The sequence below is a fragment of the Camelus bactrianus genome, chromosome 14 (genome assembly GCF_048773025.1).
Source record: "Camelus bactrianus isolate YW-2024 breed Bactrian camel chromosome 14, ASM4877302v1, whole genome shotgun sequence".
In the NCBI taxonomy this organism is placed as follows: Eukaryota; Metazoa; Chordata; class Mammalia; order Artiodactyla; family Camelidae; genus Camelus; species Camelus bactrianus.
The window spans coordinates 10,737,525-10,761,230 of record NC_133552.1 but is presented as its reverse complement, the minus strand read 5'-3'; the positions used below and the strand labels follow the sequence as shown (position 1 = coordinate 10,761,230).

The 23,706-nt window shown below is 37.5% G+C and overlaps 1 protein-coding gene and 1 long non-coding RNA gene across 17 annotated transcripts in view; one reads left to right on the top strand and one right to left on the bottom strand.

Moving 5' to 3' along the window:
• Positions 1-218: 218 nt before the first annotated feature.
• On the bottom strand, positions 219-16,618 carry LOC141579749 (uncharacterized). The gene is made up of 2 exons (XR_012511667.1): positions 14,794-16,618; positions 219-14,060 (listed from the first exon to the last, which is right to left on the bottom strand). It is a non-coding gene; the product is annotated as an uncharacterized LOC141579749 (long non-coding RNA).
• A 255-nt stretch (positions 16,619-16,873) lies between these two features.
• SUPT20H (SPT20 homolog, SAGA complex component) overlaps positions 16,874-23,706 on the top strand; it is a 33,285-nt gene continuing 26,452 nt past the window's right edge. For 7 of the 16 annotated variants that reach the window (XM_045514107.2, XM_045514105.2, XM_045514104.2 and 4 more), the window contains exons 1-5: positions 17,109-17,286; positions 19,196-19,291; positions 21,687-21,722; positions 22,364-22,422; positions 22,887-22,953. In XM_045514107.2, coding sequence (XP_045370063.2) covers positions 19,289-19,291; positions 21,687-21,722; positions 22,364-22,422; positions 22,887-22,953 — 165 coding nt within the window. In that variant the 5' untranslated portion in view covers positions 17,109-17,286; positions 19,196-19,288. Of the gene's footprint in view, positions 17,015-17,089; positions 17,287-19,195; positions 19,292-21,686; positions 21,723-22,363; positions 22,423-22,886; positions 22,954-23,706 lie in introns of those variants that run through there. The other 9 variants (XM_045514102.2, XM_010951493.3, XM_010951486.3 and 6 more) reach the window with 6 other exon arrangements.

The following is a 23,706-nucleotide window of genomic DNA, read 5'->3' as shown; positions in this document are numbered from 1 at the left end:
ATATTATTACATGTTTTGCTATTATTTTTGCTTCTGAGATTATTTATTTCTATTGTATCTATACAGTATAAATACTGTATAATTATCTGCTACTATGCTTCTCTTCCCAACTCTGTTAAATGATGTCATGTTAATAGCTTGAAATCAATCACAGTGAGAGTATTTACACAATGGAAATTGGCAAGCACTACAAATCAGGAACTGATTTGGCGCTAAAGTTGAAAAATATTTCAGTTTAATAAACAGAATTTCTTCAGGTGAGTAATCATTTAACAGTAAGTCACATATCACATTTAATAATAATAAATTTATTGGTAAAGAGTTAACAAATTGAGATCAATTCAATTTCTCAAATCAGGGTTGAACTGCAATTACAGATTTGTCATGGATATAACTCAGCAAAAATCAATAAAAGCATTCTGTGATAATTGATTGGTATGTGAAATTTCAGTACAAAGTATTGTATATTTTATTATTATTACTTGTAAACTGCATACTACACTTCCTTTTAAACAGTAAAATTTATAATAATCTATGTACACAAAGATACGCATGCTCTTTTTTTCAGAAAGCCAGATGTTAAACACCACTGGGGGGATAATTCCTTTAAATATGAAGCTCTATCAATAGTTTCCAACGAAAAAATTAGAGAAAGTAGAAGCTCCAAATATGAAGCTCTTAAGAAAAAAAAAAAAATAGGCAAAAAATTCTGTGACCTTACATTAGGTGACGGTTTCTTAGTTCTGACACCAAGCACTCAAGGAATAAAAGAAAAAAATCGATGACTTGAACATCATCAAAACTAAAACTGGTGCTTCACATTACTCTACCAAGAAAGTAAAAAGACAACCCACAAAAGGGATGAAAAGATTTACATATCATAGATGATAAAGAAGTAGTATCCAGAATATATAAACTACTCTTACAACTCAACAATAAAAAGAAAAATAACCCAATTAAAAGATGAGCAAAAGATCTGGATAAATATTTCTCCAAAAAAGACATACAAATGACCAATAAGCATACAACAAGATGCTCAACATTATCAGCCATTAGGGATGTACAAATCAACCGCAATGAGGTACCACTTCCCATCCACTAGGATGGCTATAATCAAAAAGACAGACAATAACAAATGTTGGTAAGGATCTGAAGAAATTGGAGTCCCCTCATACACTGCTGGTAGGAATGTAAAATTGTACAGCCACTTTAGAAAACAGTCTGGCACTTCCTAAAAAGTTTAAATACAGAATTGTCATATGACTTAATAATCCCCTTCCTGGGTAAATACCCAGGAGAAAAAAAAAAAAACATATGTGCACACTAAAACTTGTACATGAATGTTTATAACAGCATTAATCAAGATAGGCAAAAAGTGGAAACAAACCAAATGACCCTGAATTGATGAATAAATAAAATGTGACAGATCCATACAACAGAATATTCAGCAATAAAAAGAAATGAGGCTGGGACTGTGCAAGGATCCAATAAGGGACACTAAATAGAAGCAACCAATGAGATAAGAAAACCCAAACCTTGCAACCACCCTGGCAGCTCTAGGTCTCACTGGTTCCACTTTATATACAGGTAAATAGAAGCTCAATGTGATCATGTTACAAGATGCCATAGTAAAGCAGTGCCAGAATCTAAATCCTGGATTCTCTGGGTTTAGCCCATGTTTTTCCACTCCTGTAGAATGTATATAGAAATGAATATGTTACTGTTATTATGATACTCATCTATTGTATTGGTGTGAGGTTTTGGGCCAGTAATTTACCATAATAGTTACGTTACTGAATTAAATTTCTCCCACTTGTGAAGAACACAAACAACACATATCAGCATCTCCAATAAAAATTCTTAATATGATTAAACTGAAGAACCTCTTCGGACTCACAAGGCTACTCAGCCAAAAGTAAGGCATGTTTCATTCAATGTTCTGCAGAGATCCCTGGGAAACAGGCCTGAGAACAGTCCCAGAGACAAAGCACAGTTTCAGGGGCCCCACTTCAGCCACAGATAGGCAAATATACCCTACTTCCTCCTCTCCTTTGTTGCTCAGTGCCTTTTTCCCATGATTGGTTTTACCAGTATTCTTCCTTTCCTCCTATCTTTCCTGTTTTTCTATTTTAATCAGAGTAATATGTACAGTTAAGGTGGCATATAAACTGACTTGAACTTCTAGGGTACAGAAGCAATTGAATCTAGGAAACATAATTTTAGCATAGTGATAATGGTTAAAATGGCAAAATTACATGGCAAAACTATACTTAACATTTTAAAGCAATAAACAATTATATTTAAGAGTCTAAAAATTTTTATACAGAAATTCCTAAAAATGACACTTCATTAATACACGTTTTTCACTCTTTTACAGAACTTAAGTCTAGATCCTTCATGAAGTGCTCATTTTTAAAATAAAGTCCTGACCTCTAGTGGCTAAACTGAATTAATTCAATACCTAAATTACTGAACAAACTTAACATCACGAAAAGAGACAGCCAGACATTATAACCTCCCTAATATAATAAAATAGGCAACATACAAACACATCTATGAAATATTTGTGGAAAAAATCGAACTTAAATCCAATCTAGCCTCGAGGTCTAATCTAATAACCAGGTTAGGGGAAATAAAAAGATAAACATCTTAAACAATATCAATCTAGAATGTCAGAAATTCTACCTCACCAAAGACCCAGTCTTTTCTTTTTTTTTGTTTTAAACAAACAAAGGGCATGAAAAAAGTGGTGGGAGACACAACTTCACAGATTAAAAGTATCTTAAGAGACATATTAAGCAAATGCAATTGTGGACTTGTTTGGATCCTGATTTGAATAAAAAAAATTTTTTAATTGTGAAAACTAAGAAAATATAAACCCTGACTGTGTATCAGATGATATTATCAAATTATAGTTTGTTTTTACAGTATGATATTGATATTGTGATTACTTTTAAAATGATCTCTTAGAAATACACAGTGAAGTACTTACAGTCGGAATTTAATTTTAAAGAAGAGAATTACAAATAGAAGAAACTACAAATGCAAAGCCCTTGAGGCAGAAATGTGTTTAAGAAGATGAGATATAAAAGGTCATGGAGGTGTGGGAAATCAATCGTTTTGCAGAATTTTTAATGACTCTGGCTATGTGAAGTCATCAGAGCAGAGAAGTGCTGTCACCAGATTTAGATGTTTATACAAGGTCATTCTGTATGGAAAGCAGAATGTTGACAGGCAATGGTGATCACGGGGCAACCATTTAAGAAGCTATTACTAGTGACGCAGTTTTTACCATGTTAAATTTGAAATGCTTACTGGATGTTCAAGAGGACATGTTGATGAGCCTGGAGTCCTGGGAGTAATCTAGGCTGGAGACGAAAGTACAAAAGTTGTTAAACTCTACCACTAACTCTCCTTGGCCTATCTTAACTTCTCCAATTTCCTCACCTTTTAGGTAGGGTCACAAGTAATTGTCACTTGTGTAGGTCAAAATGATAAAATATAGCAATTTCATATGATGCAACCAAATATAAATGGGAAGATTCCTACCCTATTTCACAAGGCAAATTGTTCTATGAGATTAACACGTGTGAAAATCTATACAAAATGTTTAAAGGATTGCTATGAAAGAATTTGCCTAGTTACAAACTGGAAGAGGCATTTTCATAACTCAGAATTCATTCTCATGCAACACACACATTTTAAGATGATTTCTGGTTCTCCTTGTGGAATCAGCTTAGGGAGATTCCATGACTGGGTGAAAGCACTTAGCAAATGGTCGAATGTTCTGTGTCAGCACGAAGCTCATCACCTGTTTGGGAAACTGCTCTGAGACAAGGCTGGAGAGATGAAGTCTGCCTAAATCTACTTTTTAAAATAATCTAGTCTAGACTAATTCAATCCTGGATCAGTACCCCTAATTACTATACCAAAAACAAGTCCAGTCTTGCCCCCAGGCCTGCTAAAGTTGGTCTGAACTCCACTCAGTGCTTGATAACAGGGCTAGGGGCTCTAGACTTAGCTGCAATATCTCACTCTGGGTCATTTCTCTCATCTTTGTTAACTAACAGTTTAGCCCTATGGTTTCCTTACTGTTCCTACCTAGAATGCGCCAAGGATTTCCCCTTTCCCCTCTATTCATTCCCCCACCTTTCACTTGTTGCAGGTTCACTCCCTCACCTCCTTCAGATCTTTGCACACAAGTTAATTACTCATGGAGTCCTTTGTTGACTATCCTTTTGTCAATCAAAACCACTCCTACCTAGCTCCATCCAGAACTCCCTATCACCTCTCCCTGATTTTTTTTTTTCATGGCACATATCATCTCAGAAAGTAAAAATTTCTTAAATCTGGAAGTTGGCCTGATGTTCACAGCTAGGCCATGGTGGTTTCCTGTTGGGGATAATCTCACAGAATGTCAATAACAGACAAGGACACTTAACTATAAAATTGTCCCTGCTTTCTGACAACCGGCAATCCAAAGAAAATCACCACTTATTAGACCCTCCCCAAAATCACTCAGCCAAAGCCTAAGTCCTACAATAGGTTCTTTCTCTTATCAAGCTCCCCCCAACAGTTCCCTGTGATGATGGTTCTCCCGCACTCTAACAAGTAACAAACCCAAGTTGTTCAACTACAGGCGTGTTTCTTGTGATTTTTGCCTGGTACAAATACAGGTACTGATACTGATACATCTAGCATAGTGTATGTTATTTATTTTCTTATTGTCTGTCTTCTCCCACTAGGATGTATCTCTATGAGGGCATGATTTTGATCTATTTGGTCACTGCTAACATCCCCAGCAGTTAGAATCATGACTGGTGTATTATAGGCTCTCAGTAAATAGTTCTTGAATGAATGAATGAACAGCAGGCACTCAGATTTCAGTAGGCATTAGTGATGAGAACATGAACCAGAGTAAGTCCTTGAGACGTTCAGAGCAGTAGCCCAATTTCACCAATACTGGTTCAATAAGTTTGCCTGAGGAAAGGAAGAAAGGGACAGAGACAGAAAGTCAAATTCTGTGCTGGAGACTGCTGTGCAACTCTGCTTTCCATCCCTGCTTTATTTTCTTGCCTCTTCCTTTGCTTCCTTTATCAGGGTCATCCTCGGGAGAAAGTCAGACACACTTCTGAAAGCAGTGCTGGCTAAAGGAAATCTGAGTTTGACCTGCACCAGTGAGAACTGAACATGCTATGGAATCTTCATGCCAAGCCTATAAAACTTATTCTTTATGGCCTGAGACAACAGGTCAAGAACTAGTTTCACTCACTGTAATTTAGAAAGTCAGGTTCTCAAAATTCATAAGAATCCCTTGAGGAGTTAGAAAAACAGATAGTTTTTAATCAAAACCGAATTTACTACGTTTATAATAAAATAAGTACACTGAGGTTAAAGGCTTAAAATATCTAAATTTACAAGTCTACAATTTTAATAAATTGAATATTCATTAAAACACTGGCAATTATAAATCATTTTTTTCAAGCACAAAAATCTTCCCTCAAGACGATCAGCAATACTACTGACATTTCTTAGGGTTCTTTGCAAAGCGTTTTTGCTTTCTACAGCCAACAAACATACTTCTTCTTTTTCTCGGTTTCAACTATCATCTTTAGGCCAATTATTAATAAATTAATCATGATTTAGGGAATCCCTTAAAAGTGTGGTGACTTTCCCAACCTGGTGGGCGCTGTGGTGATCCAGCCAGGAATTGTCCCAGGTAGGCACCACCCCAGGGGACAAAAGCATTGTTTAGCAATACCATTGCCCTGTTACTCTCTGATTGCAACAATGCTTATTTTGGGTAAACTTTAAAGAAAATATATAGGATCTAGGTCTTTTAAAAGAGCACAATTTGTTCAAATCAAATACTAACAGAGTACTAGCTATTCCATTTGGTTCCACAAGATGTCACTTATATACAAGAAAACTCTCCATGTATAATAGAAACAAGGTAAATTATTTCCAACAAAATTTTTTTGAGGCTCTAATTTGTAAGGACACTAGGATATGCATTCTGAATGATGAAAGTATGAACACAATATGGTTCCCAAACTCAGGGGGTTTAAAATACCACAGAGCAACAGATGTGTGCTCAAATAACTGTATATAATGCATGGTACATACAATGCAATGCCGGAACTACGAATTGTCAAACCAAAAACTGCCCCCAACAAAGTTAAGGTAAGGAAGACTACTCAAGGCTGTCCAAACAGGTAAGAGAGGTCAGAACATAATCTGAACTTAACTCTGCGGGAACAAAGGATGGGAGAGTTGTTATGGTGGCTTTTAAAATATTTCTATTATGGTAAAATATACATAAAATTTACTGTTGCAACCTATTTTAAACGTACAGTTCAGAGGCATTAAGTACATTCATAATCGTTGTGCAGCCATCAGTGTTATCTATTTCCAGAACTTCATCTTCCAAAATGGAAACAACACCCATTAATCAATAGTTTCCCATTCTTCCCACCCCACAGTCCCTGATAAACTGTTCTACTTTCTGTCTCTATGATTTTGACCATTGTAGGTATCTCATTAGGTGGAATCATATAATTGTCCTTCTGTGTTTGACTTATTTCACTTAGCATAATGTTTTCAAGCATGTATCAGAATTTTATTCCTTTTTAAGGCTGAAAAATACTGCTGTATGTATATACCACAGTTTATGAATTTATCTGTTGATGGACATTGGGTTGTTTGCACCTTTTGATGGTTGTGAATATTGCTACTATGAACACTGTTGTACAAATATCTGTTTAAGTCTCTTCTTTCCATTCTTTTGGGACTATACCTAGAACTGGAATTGCTGGATCACGTGATAATTCTATGTTGAGCTTTTTGAGGAACCACTATACTGTTTTCCATAGCATCTATACCATTTTACATAGCCATCAGCAATGTCCAAAGGTTCTGATTTCTCCACATCCTTGTCAACACTTGTTATTTTGTTTTTTTGATAATAGCCATCCCAATGGACGTGAGGTGGTATCTTACTGTGGTTTTTATTTGCATTTCCCTAATGATTAGTGATGTTGAGTATCTTTTCATATGCTTATTATACATCTTTGGAGAAATGTCTTTTCAAGTCCTTTGCCCATTTTTTTAAAGTTTCTTATTGCAATTTGAGTTACAGAACAGAAATTGAAGTGGTAACCTAATTGCTTTGAATACCAATATCACATTATTTCACTGGATTAATATTTGCATAAGATTAGTTCTCTCACCACTTGAAAGAAGCTATCAACACTAAAGAAACAAAAGTACGTTTCTGACCCTGTGAGGCAGAGGCTGTAAAACTTCTCCCTTTTGGGAGGAAAGTACTTGTCTGTATCAGGAAGATTATCCATCTCTGTACGTGTGCACCATAGTCTTTTTTTTACTGACATATAGTTGATTTACAATGTTGTGTTAATTTCTGGTGTACAGTATAGTGATTCATTTATATATATATACATACACATATTCCTTTTCATTATAGGCCATTACAAGGTATTGAATATAGTTCTCTGTGCTATAGGGTAGGACATTGTTGTTTATCTAGCTTATGTGTAGTAGTTAGTATCTACAAATCCCAAAATCCCAATTTATCCCTTTCTATCTGCTTTCCCCCCATAATCATAAGTTTTATATATCTCTGTGAGTCTGTCACTTTTTTCTAAGTAAGTTCATTTGTGTCCTTTTTTTTTTCTTTAGATTCCACATATAAGGGGTATCATATGGTATTTTTTTTTCTCATTCTGGCTCACTTAGAATGACGATCTCCAGATCCATCCGTGTTGCTGCAAATGGCATCATTTGATTCTTTTTTATGGCTGAGTAGTAACCACATAGAGTCTTGATGACATTACTTAAAACTGTAAAATGTAGTATATTAGGATATGAGCTACTCAGTATTACACATACATACACAGTAATAATTGAATACATATCACACACATCTATTCTCTCTTAAGGGTGTAGCTAAAAATCAGTCAGAAATGTTGCTGCCTGTCATAAAGAGTTCCTTCGCTTTCTCTCATAGAGCTAGTCACAGTGAACACTGAGATAGGTGATAATACAAGTATATTTCTTTTCAGTGTTTTCTCCAGCTTCTTTCTTAGAATTTATTAGTGGATGAATCTTATTTACAGGCCTTTCAAATAAATTTACAGACCTCTATAGAGTTGACGGTCAATTATGCCCATGGCAGGGGGACTTCAAATAAAGGCAAGCGGTATATTTTCTCTGCCAAGATATATTTAGTTCTGTCGCAGTCAATAAAAAAGAAAACATGGCTGAGTCTTCAATAAAACTTTAGACAGTCTTCCTTCAATATTACACTGATTGAAGTACAAAGGTTCAAAGCCAAAACAGCTAAATATATAGGAGAGAAAATAGTCCATGTTCTCAAGCAATGAAAAATATCAGTCTATCACATACTGCATATTCTTCATTTGACTTCCAATTTTTATAAAAGCAGAAATAAAGTGTAGGTATCTTTCCAGACATTTTGAGAAATTATTGCATACTCACCTGAGGCACTGGTCCTGCCATCACCTTCATCTTATTTTCTCATTCTCTCCAAACAGCATTCTCTTGTGTTTAAAAAAAAAAATTCCCTTACATAGCTTATTAACTGTCCCTTGAAATAATATCTTTCTTGACAAAATGACACAAATGATCATCCAGAAGAATAAGCTTGTAGGAATCACCAGAAAATCGTTTACCAGTTTATTGTAAAGGACACAGACAAACAGCCAGATGAAGAGGAACACAGGATGAAGGATGAAGGATGAAGGTTCCCAGGTGCAGGAACTTCTGTCCTCATGGAACAGGAGTGCCCTCTGGGCATGTGGATGCTTTCGCCAACCCAGAAACTCCTTCTTTGCCCACTTTTCAACCAAGTTGCTTGGCTTTATTGTTGTTAAGTTGTAGGAGTTCTAAATATATTCTAGATATTAACACTTTATTAGATAAATGAGTTGCAAACATTTTCTCCCAGTCCATGGGTTGCCTTTTCACTCTGCTGACTGTGTCCTTTGAAGAAAAGAAGTTTATAGCAGGAAAGGATTTAAGAGCTGGGGTGACGGAGGGTTGTAGACCACCTGTGTCAACTGGCCTTAACCAAAGGAAAAGCAAACTTTCTCTTATCTTCATGACAGGGGGTACTTTTACAACCTGGTGCTAGGCACCCACGGAAGTGAGGCTCCTAGTCTCCCAGCAGACAATGGGAGATAGGCGCGTATTTCCTTGACGATTACATTTCAAAGGGGTAGCTGGAGGACTGAGGGAGGTTAAGAACTTTTTTTTAAATTACATCTCAAAGGGGCGAAGAAAGAATTTACAAGTTTTCCAAAGTAAATGCTCTAAGAAAAGGGAAGTCATGAGCCTAGAGTCCAGAAAAAGCCTGTCTAAAGCTTAGTCAAGCTGAGAGGAACTGTAAAGCTGGCTGTTTTGTTCAAAATAAAGCACTTGGATGTCAGAGATGAGAAAAACTAATTCCAACACTGGAAACTGATACAATCAACTATACGTGCATTAAAATAAAGGGGAAAAAAAAGAAAAACTAATTCCAACTAGGGGAATCCCAGAAAGCGTCAGAGGTGGTAACATTATGTGGCCTATAAGGCAATGTAAGATTAGCAGAAAAATTACCGAAGACGAAAATGCCAAGTAAAATACAATTGCGACACAGAGACAGAGAGAGAGAAATGGTATTTTGTAATGAGATAGGAGGGTACAGCTAGTAAGACACCAGTGTGTAAAAGGAGTTATTGTGAAAGACTCAGCCTGGACACATCGGTGGAATCAGACTGTGGAGGGCCTTACTATCATGGTAAGGATGCAGACATTATTTTGTGGACACTGGGGGTTCACTGGAAAAATTTAACAGCAGGGATAGGGCATGATCTGTGTTTTGAAAGTGTGGAAAGTAGCTAAGCAAGGGGGAGACAGGCAGGAGAGAAGGCGCTGCCTGTTGGGCATCCCTGCTGCCACTGTCACAGCCAGCACACTGGCAGGACAGCAGTCCTTAAGCCTGCAGGTGTGTCCTCCTCCAATACTGCTGCAGCCACCTTCTCCCTGCACTCATCCTCCCCTCTCCCTGAATCCTGTGAGGAGCAGCCTGGGCCAGAAAAGCAGCTGTGACAGGAGCCAAGCATTTGGAAAAGAGGGAGAAAGTGACACTCAAGAAAATAATTCCCACTCAGAACACAGCCAGAGTCAAGTCTTCAATTCTAAAATCTGGGACACACTAATGGGGCGGGGGGATGGGGAGCAGCCCTGACAGCAACCAGGGAAGAATTGTGAAGCCCCTGATGAGGAACCTACATCACAAGTACCAAACAGCCATATTTGGACACACCTCCAGCACCACCACTGCTGGTCACTGGTGGAAGGGAAAGAGCATTTGTAGAAAGCACGATGCAGAGACTCACTCACAGCCCTGGGATTCTCTTAGCTGTGTGACCTGGACAATTTACTTAAACTCTTTCAAGTCTCATCTTCGTCTGCAAGGTGGGAATAATAAAGGTACTTTCCCCCTATAGCTGTTGTGAATGTTAAATGTAAAGCCCTTAGAACAAGGCATGATACTTGCTCAATAACTGTCATTAAAGAAAAAGTCATTCAGACACTTGTTAAAACTGTAAGGCAGACTTCATTCAGGATTACTCTAATAGGTGTAGGTGTCAAGACTCACAACAGGGGACAGAGACGGGGCTCAACCCCAAACACAATAAGAAAAAGTGGGGATTTATCACCAAGGAGCAGACTGTGAGAGGGGGTGGTCATGGAATGGAAAATTACTAAGAGGAGACATCAAAAATAAGAGAATTCTTGCTAAACCAACTTAACAAGATTCTTGCTGAAGGTAGACCAGAGTCATCGAAAGTCAAGGGTCAAGGATTCTCTCTAAAATGACTTAGCAAGATTCTTGCTAAAACTGTGACATGCAAGGACAGCAAGTGGAAGGGGGTGACAGGAGAGAGCAAGGTCAAGGCCTAGTGGAGAGGAGGGCTCAGAGGAGTCTGACTAACGTTTGGTCAAGGAGAGAGTCTGTCACTGTTAGGCACTATTTAATAACTCACAGGGCTGTGAGAATTATAGGAAAGGATACATATCAAGCATTGAGAATTGTGCTCAATAAACATTATTCTATGGGTAGAGGTATAACTTTTGTAATTAAGATCATTATCTCCAAAGTCAACAGCCTGGACTCAAAGCCCAGTTCTGCTAAGTATCAGCCTCAGTTTTATATCTATAGAATGGGGATTAAAAAAACCTTGTATGGTTCCTATGAGGATTAAATCAATTAATTAGTGTAAACAATAAATGAGTTTTTGCTGCTATTGTGATAATTTGAAGGTTAATGGTATAAGGCAGTTTATCAACCTTTTACTAGTTGATTCTTTTTATCAGGCACTTCTCAGTACCAAACACCCTGCCAGATGCTCGAAGCGGACTTAAGAAATATGGTCTTAACCTTAGGGTGCTCAAGATCCAGCAAAGGAGAAAGATGGTTACTTTCCAGTGTAAGTGCTGACAGAAGGAGACACAGGAAGTCAAGGAGTCCAGAGCTGGAGCACTGATCCCAGGCATAGCAGGACAGTAGGGAAGAAAGGTTAGTGATTCTTTCCCACTATGACACTTAAGCAGAAACACGTAAGGCAACATAAGGTGGGGAGGTGGGAGGGAGGTTATAAACGTATGAAAAGATGTTCATCTTCACTCACAATTAAAGAAATGTGAAATTGAACAAAATCATACTTTCACATGGCCTGGCAGGATCAAGGAGTTTAATAATACACAGTTTCAGTGACAGAAGAAAGAGATACTCTTGGAAGTGTTGATATAAATTCTTAAAGAAATACTCTGCAACAGTATGATGTAGCAAAATTTTAAGTGCTAAACCTTTGGATGCAGGAATTCTACTACTTCTACTAACAATGTATTCTACAGACAGAGTCTCACATGGGAGGAAGAAGTTATGTATAAAGATATTCAGTATACTACTCTTTGTAATAGCAAAACTATGTAATAGGAACTATGTACATGTCCACAATAGAAGCCTTGCTTAAACAAACTATGGTATAATCATCCAACAGAATGACTGCACATGCAAGACGGATGTGGTACATCTGTGTGTGTGGATATGGAAAGATTTCCAATTGTCAAGAAGGAAAACCGTATAGACAGGTATGCTCTTTTTCCATTCATATGAAAATCAAAAAGATATATATCCATGATTATGCCTACACATACATAAAAACTTGTATACACACAGAGAAGTAGTGAAAAGTTCAATAAACATACTGTTAACAGTGATTGACTATAGGGAGAGAAATAAGGTATCTAAGGTGGGCCCATAATAAATACTCTGAAAATTTTCAAAGATGCACAAAAGTAGAAAAAAAGGATGCAATGGCCTCCCACCCACCAGCCTCAACAATGATCAATTCATGGCTAATGCTGATTTACCTAAACCCACACCCATTTCCCCACTCTTATCCCTAAGAATTATTTGGAAGCACATCTGAAACATAACTTTTCATCTATAAACATTTCCGTATTTATCCCTGCAGGCTATATCTTTAAAGAATGAAGATTCCTTTAAAAAAAAAGCAACAGTACCATTATCACAACTAAAAAATAGCAATAATTCCTTAATGTTTTTGAATATGTAATCAGTGTTCAAATTTCTATATTGTCTCGATTTTTGTAGTTTTTTTCAACAATTTCTTTAATCTGTAGGTTCTCCCATCCCTCTCTCTTTTCCATTTGATACATTTGTGAGGAAACACTATTATATATACTGTAGAATTTCCTATACTCTGGATCTTGCTGACTGTAATGTCATTTAACATGTTCCTTTGTCTTTTTTTGGTGGGGGGTAAATAACTAGTTAGATACAAAGAGGCATGACTGAACTTTTTTCAAGACTCCTTCCTAGGTAGTTCTATGTACAGCTGTCAGGAGGAATGTAGTGTCTTGTCGTTTCTCTTTAAGTGATGTGAGTCAATCAATACGTAGATGCCTTAAATCATTTGGAGTTTCAAAATGGTGAAAAAAAAATCTATCAATCTTTCTGCATTTATTAGCTTTTATTCTTCTTTAAAAAGAAATTTCCACTCATTTATTAATTGAATCCCTTGAGGCACTGTGAATTACAAAAACAGGATAAATGCTTAATTCCATCTCTTTACCAGTTTTCATTAGTATTAGTAATAGGAGACACAAATATTTATCTATATCCATATTATATTGTATACTATGTTAAAATAGCAGAATAAAGCAAAAAAAAAAAAAAAAGCTAAACTATACTGGTTATCAATTGAGGGAGGGAGGAACAGGACAAGGGAACTGGAAGAGAAGCTAGGATGTTTTCATCCTACCAGCCTGCCCTACGGATTTCACACTTGTCAGCCTCTACAACTGCGTGAACCAGTTCCTTAAAATGAAGGAATGACTCTAGCCAGAGCAATTAGGCAAGGAAAGGCAATAAAAGGCAACCAAATTGAAAGGAATTAGTAAAACTATCTCAATTAACAGATGACATGATCCTATATACAGAAACCTACATAAAACATGCATGCACACACGGGCACACACACACACACACACACACACACACACACCTGTTAGCACTAAAAACAAATATGGCAAGTTTTCAAAGTACAAATCAATACTCAAAAATCAGTTGCTTTTTGATACACCAACAATGAATAACTGGAAAAGGAAATTAAGTAGCAATTTCATTTACAATAGCATTTGCTCTGGACCAAATTATGTTCCCCCAAAATTCATATGTTGGAGCCCTATCCTCCAACATGCTTGTTTTTGGAGAGAAGGCCTAGTATTCTAATAAGAAGAGACACCAGAAATCCTTCTCTCTTTCACCACTATGTGGACACCGAGAGAATGCAGCTGTCAACAAGCCAGGAAGAGAACTCTTACCAGAAACCAAATCTGTCAGCACCTTGATCTTGGAATTTCCAGGTTCCAGGACTGTGAGAAAGAAATTTCTGTTGTTTAAGGCACCCAGTCTGTGGCATTTTGTTACAGCAGCCCCGAGCAAACTAAGATGGCATTCAAAAAAAAAATACATAGGAATAAATTAACTAAGGAGACAAAAGACTTGTATACTGAAAACTACGGAAGATTGCTAAAAGAAATTAAAGAAGAACTAAATAAATGGAAAGACAGCATGTTCATGGATTGGAGGACTTAATATTTTAAGACAACAATACTTCTCAAAGTGATCTATTAATTCAACACAATCCCTATTAAAATCCCAGGCGCCTTTTTTGCAAAAATGGAAAAAGCTAATCCTCAAACTCATACAAAATTGCAAGGGAGCTTAAATAGCCAAAACAATATTGGAAAAGAAGAACAAAAACTGTAGGACTTAACACTTCCCAATTTCAACATGAGTACAAAGCTACAGTGTGGCACTGGCACAGGACAGACATATAGACCAGTGGAATAGAATTAGCAGTCCCCCAAAAAACCCATACATCTACGGCAAATTGAGTTTTGACAAGGATGTCAAGTCCATTCACTGGGGATAAGATTATTCTTTTCAACAAATGGTGCTGGGACAACATGCAAAAGAATGAAATGGAATGCCTACCACACAATGTATACAAAAATTAACTCAATGACTTAAATATAAGCGCTAAAATCGTAAAACTCTTAGAAGAAAACGGGTAAATTCTGTAGAACCAAAACGAAAAAGGAGTCACTTGTATTGGGGACAAAATGGAGTTGGACAACACACGTGCAATAAAGAAAAACAAAACTTAGCCTTACCTAATGTAAGTTGCAGGAATTTGCAGCTCTTCTCAGAAATCAGCTGAAGACACCAGTCAATCCCCAAAGACCAAGTCTGTTCATGCCACCTTCGGACTTCCTTGTTCCCCTGACACAACTACCCTGACCCAAGCAAGAAAGTGAAGACAACCCACAGAATGGGAGAAAATGTTTGTAAATCATGCATGTGATAAGGGTCTAGTATCCAGAATATATAAAGAATTTATTACTTAAACAACAAAAAGACAAACAACCCAATTTAAAAACAGGCAAACCACTTGAATCGACATTTCTCCAAAGAATATCTACAAATGGCCAATCAATATCAGTAGCCATCAGGGAAATGCAAATCAAAACCCCAATAAGATAGCACTTCATACCTGTTAGGATGGTTACAATCAAAAACAAACAAATGTGTTGGTGAGGATATGGAGAAATCGGAACTGGCATATGTTACTGTCAGTATGTAAAATGTCTCAGCCACTGTGGAAAACAGTTTGATTCCACAAATATGTAAGCAGAAAAGTACCATTTGACCCAGCAATTCCACTCATGGATACTGACAAAGACTGTCTCCTTGACTTAACTTTAGTCAGGCTCCTCTAAGCCCTCTCAGCATCTACTTTAGCATTCGTCTTGTGGCATCAACCAGTTGTAGCAAGAATCCAGCTAGGTCAGATTAGAGAGAACCCCTATCTGGATATCTGAAGAAATTCTTCAACCCCCATCTTTAATATCTGATCACCCTGGTCTGCCTTCAGTTAAGAATCCTGTCAAGTTGGTTTGGCCAGAATTTAGCCCTTACACCTGGTATTTCCTTTTAGGCAATTTCCATTCAATCCTCCCCACTTCCCCCTGCCCTTCACCCAGCTCCTTTGCTATAAATCTCCTCTTGCTTATGCTGTTTTGTAACGGAAGCCGGTTCTATACTGAGGTCTCTTTTCCCTATTGCAACACTTCCTGAATAAAATCTGTTTTTACTCCTTTAATTACTGTCAGAGTCTGGTTTTCTTTAACAGTATACACCCAGAAGAATTGAAAACACCGACTCAAACAAATAGCTCCACACAAATATTCATACCAGTACTATTCACGGTAACCCAAAGGTGTAAACAACCCAAATGTTCATCGATGGACAGATGGATAAAATTGTGGTATATACATACAATAAGACAGAATATTAGCCATAAAAAATAATGAAGTACTGATACGTGCTGTAAGGTGGATGAACCTGGAAAACATGTTAAGTGAAAGCAGACAGACACAAAAAGGTCACATATTCCATTTACATGGAATATCCAGATTAGGTAAATCCATAGCGTCTGAATGCAATTGGTGTTGGCTAAGGTCTAGGAAAGGGAAGAACAGAGTGTAATAGCTTAACAGAGATGATGAAGATGTTTTGGAGCTAGATAGCATGGGTGGGTTTCACAACACTGTAAATGTACTTAACATTACTTAATTGTTCACTTTAAAATGTCTCATTTTACGTTCTGTGAGTTTCACCTCAACAATAATTTTTTAAAAGTTTATAACCCCACGACCAAAGTTGCTTAAAGGTGCAGAATCACACTCAGACATTGCAAAGTGCGCTGGTTACTCCGTTTCTAAATTTTTAGAAATCTTCACTGAGGTGTTTTGTTTTGTTAACATTAAATTCATTGGCACTTGACTGTCACACTCGCAAAGGCTGCGAGACTTGGACTAGTAAATGTGGGAACGGTGTTCCCTTCCTTCCATGAGGAGGGGCTGGGCAACAAGGAAATCTCCTTCCAAGTTTCTTTCACTGTAGGAATTCAACAGCGCTCCCTACCCCCGAAATAACAGCCACACGCTACCTCGCATTTTACGGACCTGGACCTCGGGCCAGCGAAGGCGCTCGTGGGCCTCGCCCCGCCACCGGGCCTGAGTCCAGACGGGCCTCGCGGGGACCAGCCCCAGGTGGGAGGGTCCAGGCATCGAACCTCCTGGACGCGGCCCCGCCTTCCCAGATCCACCACTTCCGCCCGCGGTCGCCCGGCCGCCTGCCCCGCCCAGCGCGCCAGTCGGAAGTGCGGGAGCCGGAACAGGCGGTCGGCGGGGCTGCGGCGCAACGCGGGCGAGGGGGCTTGCGGAGCGAGCGGCGGGCGGGTACGCAGTCTGCGGCGCCGAGCCGAGCTCGGCTCGTCGCATTCCAGCCGAGTCAGCGGCGCAATCATGGGGCGGCCGAGGGCCCGCACAGGTGGGTGGTGGCGAGTGGGAGTGGCGCGCCCGCGGAGGGCGGGGAAGGCGCGCGAGATTCGGGGCGGGGTCAGAGGTGAGCGAGAGGCTTCCCAAGTGGCTTTTCGGGCCTTTCCGGGGCCCGGAGCCCGTGGGAGGAAGACGGCGTCTCCAGAGACGCGGCGGCGGGCTGGGCCGAGCCAGCTCCCTCCCTGCGGTCGCCTCCATTGCGTCTCGCTGTGCTGCCAAGGCAGGCTTCTCATTTTAGCTTTGACTTTGGGGTTCCAGTTACAGGTATTTCCGGTAACTCGCAAAATTTCGCGTAGCGCTTCTGGTGGGGCGGGTTTCTTGGTGTCCATATTGAATAAAGGCTGGTCGCTCCGCCGTGCGGTTGGGCGTTTTTTCAGGTAAAGCCGAAGTTCTTAACGAAAGCTCCAGCAGTTGGAACTCAGTCTGTCAGGGAAACCAGTGCGATTGATGGCGACGTTTAAAATCGGATTGGTTACTGGAACTCGCCGTGGTTCCTAGGATTTCAGAAATGAACTTGGCGAATAGCTGCCCCTGGAAGCCGTCTCTGATGTCCACCGCAGGGGCGGGGCTGCGTTTTCTGAGTACAGTACATGCAAGTCCCTGGCAGACTCAAAATAGAAAACATTATTAGCGTGATTTTCGGAGGCAGGCTGAGTACGGTGTACGATGCGTGATAACCATGATGTAAAATTAGATCAAAATTAAGAAAAAACTTTATTAGTCTGAGCAGAATCGGGTCCTTATTTTAAATGCTTTGCTTTTGAGATTCTAAAAACGGGTGCTGAATTGAGTAGTCTGAAGGTCGTAAGATTTAGTAGAATCTTAAGGTGAAAAATTGAGAGGTCTGAATTCTGGTCTAGTGTGATCTTGGGAAAGTCACTTGTTAAGAGAGCATCATTCTGTAAAATGGAGACGATAATTACAAAGGTTTTCTCACAGGATTCTAATAAATTCTGTATACATTCAGAATGTTTGGTTTGTAAGTGGTATACGTTGGGTTTTGTAGTACTTAAAGTCACTAAGCCTTCCTCTCCCCCTCCCCTGCAATTTAGTGACAAGAGATCTAATTTTAAAGTGATTACATTTTGTCAGTACCTAGTGTATCCTCATCTTTAATAGTGGTCAGAAAAATTTCACCTCTACTTAAATTCACTTCAAATGTCCCACGAACTTTTCTAGAGTAGGATGAATGTCCTATTCATTTTTAAAATGATCATTCGTCATTTTTGGTGGTTTGTGGGTTTTTTTCCCTGTTTTCTCCACCCCCCCCCCTTTTTTTTTCAAACCTGAACTGGCAAAATTGAAGCTTTGGGCTCGCCGAAAATAAACCAAAACAATTTCACACGGAAAATACTGTTTTCTGTCACTTAAAGATGTGCTCAGCTGTGTATAGACACACAGGGGTGGTTACAAGGAGTTAGGTAAAGAATTTGATTAAAAATAAGTTTTATTTAGCGTTACTCTCAGCAAACATATACCACCTCTGTGGGAGGCAGAGAGGATATAGCAGTGGACTTCAACTTGGCAGCACCTTAGAATCATCTAGGGATCTCCAAAAATGCTGATCCCTGGGCCCTACTCCAGACCAGTTAATCAGAATCTCTGGAGGATGGATCCCACTTTTTAAAGGTTCCCAAGGCTACTCTGTGGTGCAGCTTGGATGAGAACTTGTGTGTTAGAGGAGTGTTTCTTGTTTGCTTGAGGAGGGGAAAGGTTGGAAAGACTGAAGCTGCCTTGGAAAATGTAGCCTGGGGCATTTGGAGGACTATCATTAGAGGACTTTTATCAGCAGGTATGATGAAATGAATGATTTGTAAAGTGACCTGTATAGTAACCAAGGCCACGGGACAGGCTGTTGAAATAATCCAGAGTAACAATGAGAGCAACAACTGTGATAACAGAAGAAATAAAAAACATTATTTTCTCTCCTGGATGTTAAATATTTTTAAGAAACTGAATAATGATTTTAACTTGCAAACTGTATTTTGCCATACCTAGTTAAAACTGTACTTTTTAATAAGTGAATAAATTGTGATATGTAAATTTTATTGTTATTTTAAAAATGGTGTTAGAAATGTGTCTAAAATAGTTTTCCTTGTCAGTTACTAAGTAATTTCATCTCTCTTGATAGATTTATGTTAAAATAGAGGTTTTGTTGTTTTTGCTTTTACAGTACTCTAAGATTGATTTCTAAAGATAGGATTTTCACCCCACTTCATCAACACCCATAAGTTTTCTCCTTTTTGGACCCCTATTTCATACCACAATGGTAAGCTGCAGCAAAGTATGTTAGTATCTGTTGTTAAGACTGTTCTTTTCCTTCATTTAGATGAAAATATCTGTATGATACAGAAATATTCTTGTAAGCTCCCCAAGTTACCCTAACTGGGAAATTACTTAGCAATCACATACAATATCTTTACAAAATAGAGCGCTCATCTCTTAATTCAGTGCTACATTATATCCAGGTTACACAGATAATCTATCTGTCCTTATTTTTATGAAGTATTAAAAAATAATTACTAATGCCTACTTTACCATAGTCCAAAACATTGGCAAGAAGGATGGGTATAAATACAGTTTTGGGGGCCACAGGTTTCTCACAGGTATTTTAAAGTTCTCTTAATTTAGATTTTTAAAAAATTTTTAAACAAATGTAACCTGCTTACTGCAAATAATATTTAAGCATTTAAGCAGCATTAATATTAGCCTTCTAATGGCACATGTCTGCTCACCACATACAGTCACTAAGCATACTTAGGGCTGTGCAGTTAACTTTTGCCATTTAAGAATTAAAGACAAAGGAGGAAAAAAAATCACTTTCTGATATTCTAAAGATTCAACAGTATTTGACAATGAGAGAATAAACAAATACCAACCACCATGTTGACTAAACCTCAGAAATCTTTTCTTGGGATCTTGCCTGTCTACCCTTGCCCTATTAGAGAACAGTGGAGTTGTCACAGTTGGGTTCTGACCTCTGCCTTATATTTTGCCTTTATATTGGCTAAGCACTTCCCTCTCGAGTATTTGAACGCAACGGTGAATAAATGATGCTAGTGTTTTATGTATGAGAGTACATCTCACTAGACCTTTTAAAATTTTGATTTCAGAAGATGAAATATTTACTTGAGAAGGCTGGCTGTTTGGAATTGTCCTAGTGTATACGTTTGATTGCATAGATGTATATCATTTATTACATTTATTTTTTATAATTTTTTGATAAAACTTACTTTAAGGCTTTATGGGCAAAATAATTAAAACCCTTGTGTATTTGTCAAGAGTATATATGCAAAGTTATGTTTTTATGCTGGAGAATAGTTTATACTCAAGAATCTCATCTTGAATCCTGGGAACTAGTTTCATTGGGAATCTGCCCATAAGATTTTTTAATAAATTAAATTGGTACAAATTTATTTTAACAACCTTTTAAATAATGGCATATTTCAGACTTTTTTTTTTACTTAATGCATTTAGATGTTTGATACTCTTCCCCCTGCCCTCCTGGGATTTTGGTGGGTGTCAGGAATTTTACTCCATGCAACTTGGTAGATTGAATTATTAGAGTCTGCAAATTAAAACAGAAACATGTAGGTTCTTGTAAATAAAAAATGAAAGTTCCGTGCCTCTCAATGAAATTACAAATGACTGTCATTATAAATGAAAAATATTATAACTCTGTGTGATACCCAAACCACAAAACTAGAAAGAGAAATTATTGGTGGTATATTTGCTTAATTTTTTAAAATAGCTAGTATTTTTTATTCTTAGGTATCATTACAAAAGAATGCTATCCAAATGAGGAAGATAGAGTTAATCTTACTTCTCTCTCTTGCCTTATAATAAGGGTCTCTAAGAAATGAATGAGTGAAAAATGGGGACCTACTAGTAGATCTCAAATTGTACATATAATAATACTACTGTGTTTTTTATCAGTTCTAAGATGCATTTGCTTTCACATTTTAATTACTGAATTGATAGTGTGTCTGCAATCAGTGACATCTTACAATTATAATTGGCAGCATATTTTTCTTTCTTAATGTTATCTAAAATAATAATTCAGGCATATAATTGACGGTATCTTAAATTCATTGAAAGATGGTAAGGATAGCCATCATTTATTGATTTCTACTAGGCCCTTACCTAGAAAGATGGTATTATACTTTCTTTATATTATAATAGGAATTTCTAAGTTGATATTAGATACCAGCATAGCAGCCAGCCAGACACTCCCCTGTCAGATTTTCAGGATTCATAGCAGATTAAGGGAGTTTAGTCTTTGCTTCACTTTAATTGTATTCCTGATGGCCAGTGTGTTTTCCTGAATGATGCTCTTAAATGTTGAAGTTATAAAATGGTAGTAGTTATCATAATTCCAACCCTTGGCCCAGTATCAGTGGCACAAGCATGGCCAGGGAAGATCATTGTAGCATTTCTTATCTAATTTGTCATCATAATCAAATGCCTGAGACTGCTGTATTTTTTCTTTGTAATATATGTTGAGCATATGATGGAGTGGGTGGAGGAGAGAAATAAAGAAAAATGTTAGACCTGTTTTAGAAAATGAAACACATTTAAACACTTAATTAGAATGTTTTATGTATTACATCATTTTTTATGTGAAAATAACTAATATTACCAAATACACTATTTGCTTTTTACAGCAGCAAGCTTTAGAACTAGCTTTGGATCGTGCGGAGGTGAGGTGTGACTAAGTTACATATTAAAATAGTGTTGTCTTTAATCGACAAAGCTCAGTTTTAAGAGATTTTTGTTTATGACTGTCAAAACATTACTGAGAACAGTAATGTTATTTTAGGATGAGCATGGAAATTTTGCTGTAAATGTATATAAATAACAGGTGATGTTTGGATCATCTGTTAACTTGGAATGCTCAGATGATAATGCTGTGGAACAAAAATTGAATAATACTGTGAAATAAATGTTTGAACAAGGACATAGAATTTCTAAAATTATAGTTTCTGTTTTAACAGATTTTCTAATTGCTCAATTAAAGGGGAAAATAGCTCAGATATATAGAGTCCTTGTAACTGGATATGCTGTGCATATTCTGAACAGCCGTAAAACATTGCAAATATTTCTGACCTATGAAAATCACAATTGCAAAACTGTATGATTTTACTTATAGCATGTGAATATTGTGCTAAATTTTATTTAGAAGTTAAGTAGGTTTCCCTACAAGGCATAATTTGATATAAATCAAAGACTTGAGTGACTGAATAGCCTTTTTAGCCTTGCACATGATTTAAATATACTTAAAACAGTTGTCCGTGTGCTAAACAAGAGACAAGCTGTTTTCTTAAACTTTTCTTTTTTTCAGTATGTCATTGAAAGTGCCCGACAGAGACCTCCTAAAAGGAAATATCTATCTAGTGGAAGGTATGAATACTTAATTAATTGTTGAAATCTTTGATTCATTGAAATATGATAGCCACCATTTATTTCATTCTTACTAGACACTGAGCTAGAAATTTTATATTACGGGTACTTTGCATGTACAGCTGACCCGTGAACAACGTGGGTTTGAACTGTGTGGGTTCAATTATTCACAAATGCTTTTCAGTAGTAAGCGCAACAGTACTACGTGGTCAGTGGTTGATTGACTGTGGATGCAGAGGAACCGTAGATACAGAGAGCTAAGTTATATGAGGGTTAACCCCCAAGTTGTACAAGGTTCAACTGTATTAGAAATTTCTCAGTTGATGTTAGCTACCATATCCAGCCCCACTTCACCCCGTTTTTGGGAAATTGGGGAAAAAATTACAGGAAAATTCAAAATAATTTTATTTTATCATTGTTACAGTCACATTATGTTGTATGTTGTCTCTGTTATTAAATTTTAGAAAATCTATATTTCAAAAACTCTATGACTTGTATATCGAAGAATGCGAAAAAGAGCCTGAGGTTAAGGTAAGTATAAATTTTTTATGTTATTACGGCTTTTGAAATGTAGTGGGAGAGGGAAATTTGAAGAAATTAGATTTGAAGCAGATAAAGATTTATATTTTTGTATGTTAACTATTATTTTTTTCTAACCAGACTCCAGCCAGTTCTGCAGCTAAACCAGAGCTCTGGCTAGTCTGTCACCTGGCAGAGATCACCTTCTTAGGGGGGAGAGAGGAACTGTGTTTACTGAGTAACAGATTGTCTCATTGGGAAGTCAGAAGAAGCAAAGCCACCATATACATTTTCTTCTGTTACTTTTTCCTCCTGCGAAGTTATCTGTAGACTGACAGGAGAAAAGTAACCTATTTTCTCATGGTGATATCCACTGGAAAGTTAAACAACTATTATAAGGACATATAGGAAATGAAAAATGATAATAAAAGGTGAATTTGGTCACGAAAATTTGTTCATGGCCAGGCTAGTTCATTTTTTTTTTAGCATGAAAGTATGGGCAGTAGCAATGTATTGGTTTCTTGATATCTTTTAGACTCTCAGTTGTAAAGGCCTTAAAGGGCTCAAATTAGCTTCTGTTGTCTGTCTTTAATTTTAAAATGAATAACTCTTAGACAGAAAATTAGTGGAATTCCAGTAGTATCTAACCTTTAAAATCTTAAGGAGAAAAATGATTGTGAAACTGAATAAGTCTTATGGTATGTTTTCCATAAGTTTTATTGAGGTATAATTGACATACAATAAATTGCACATGTTTGAAATATA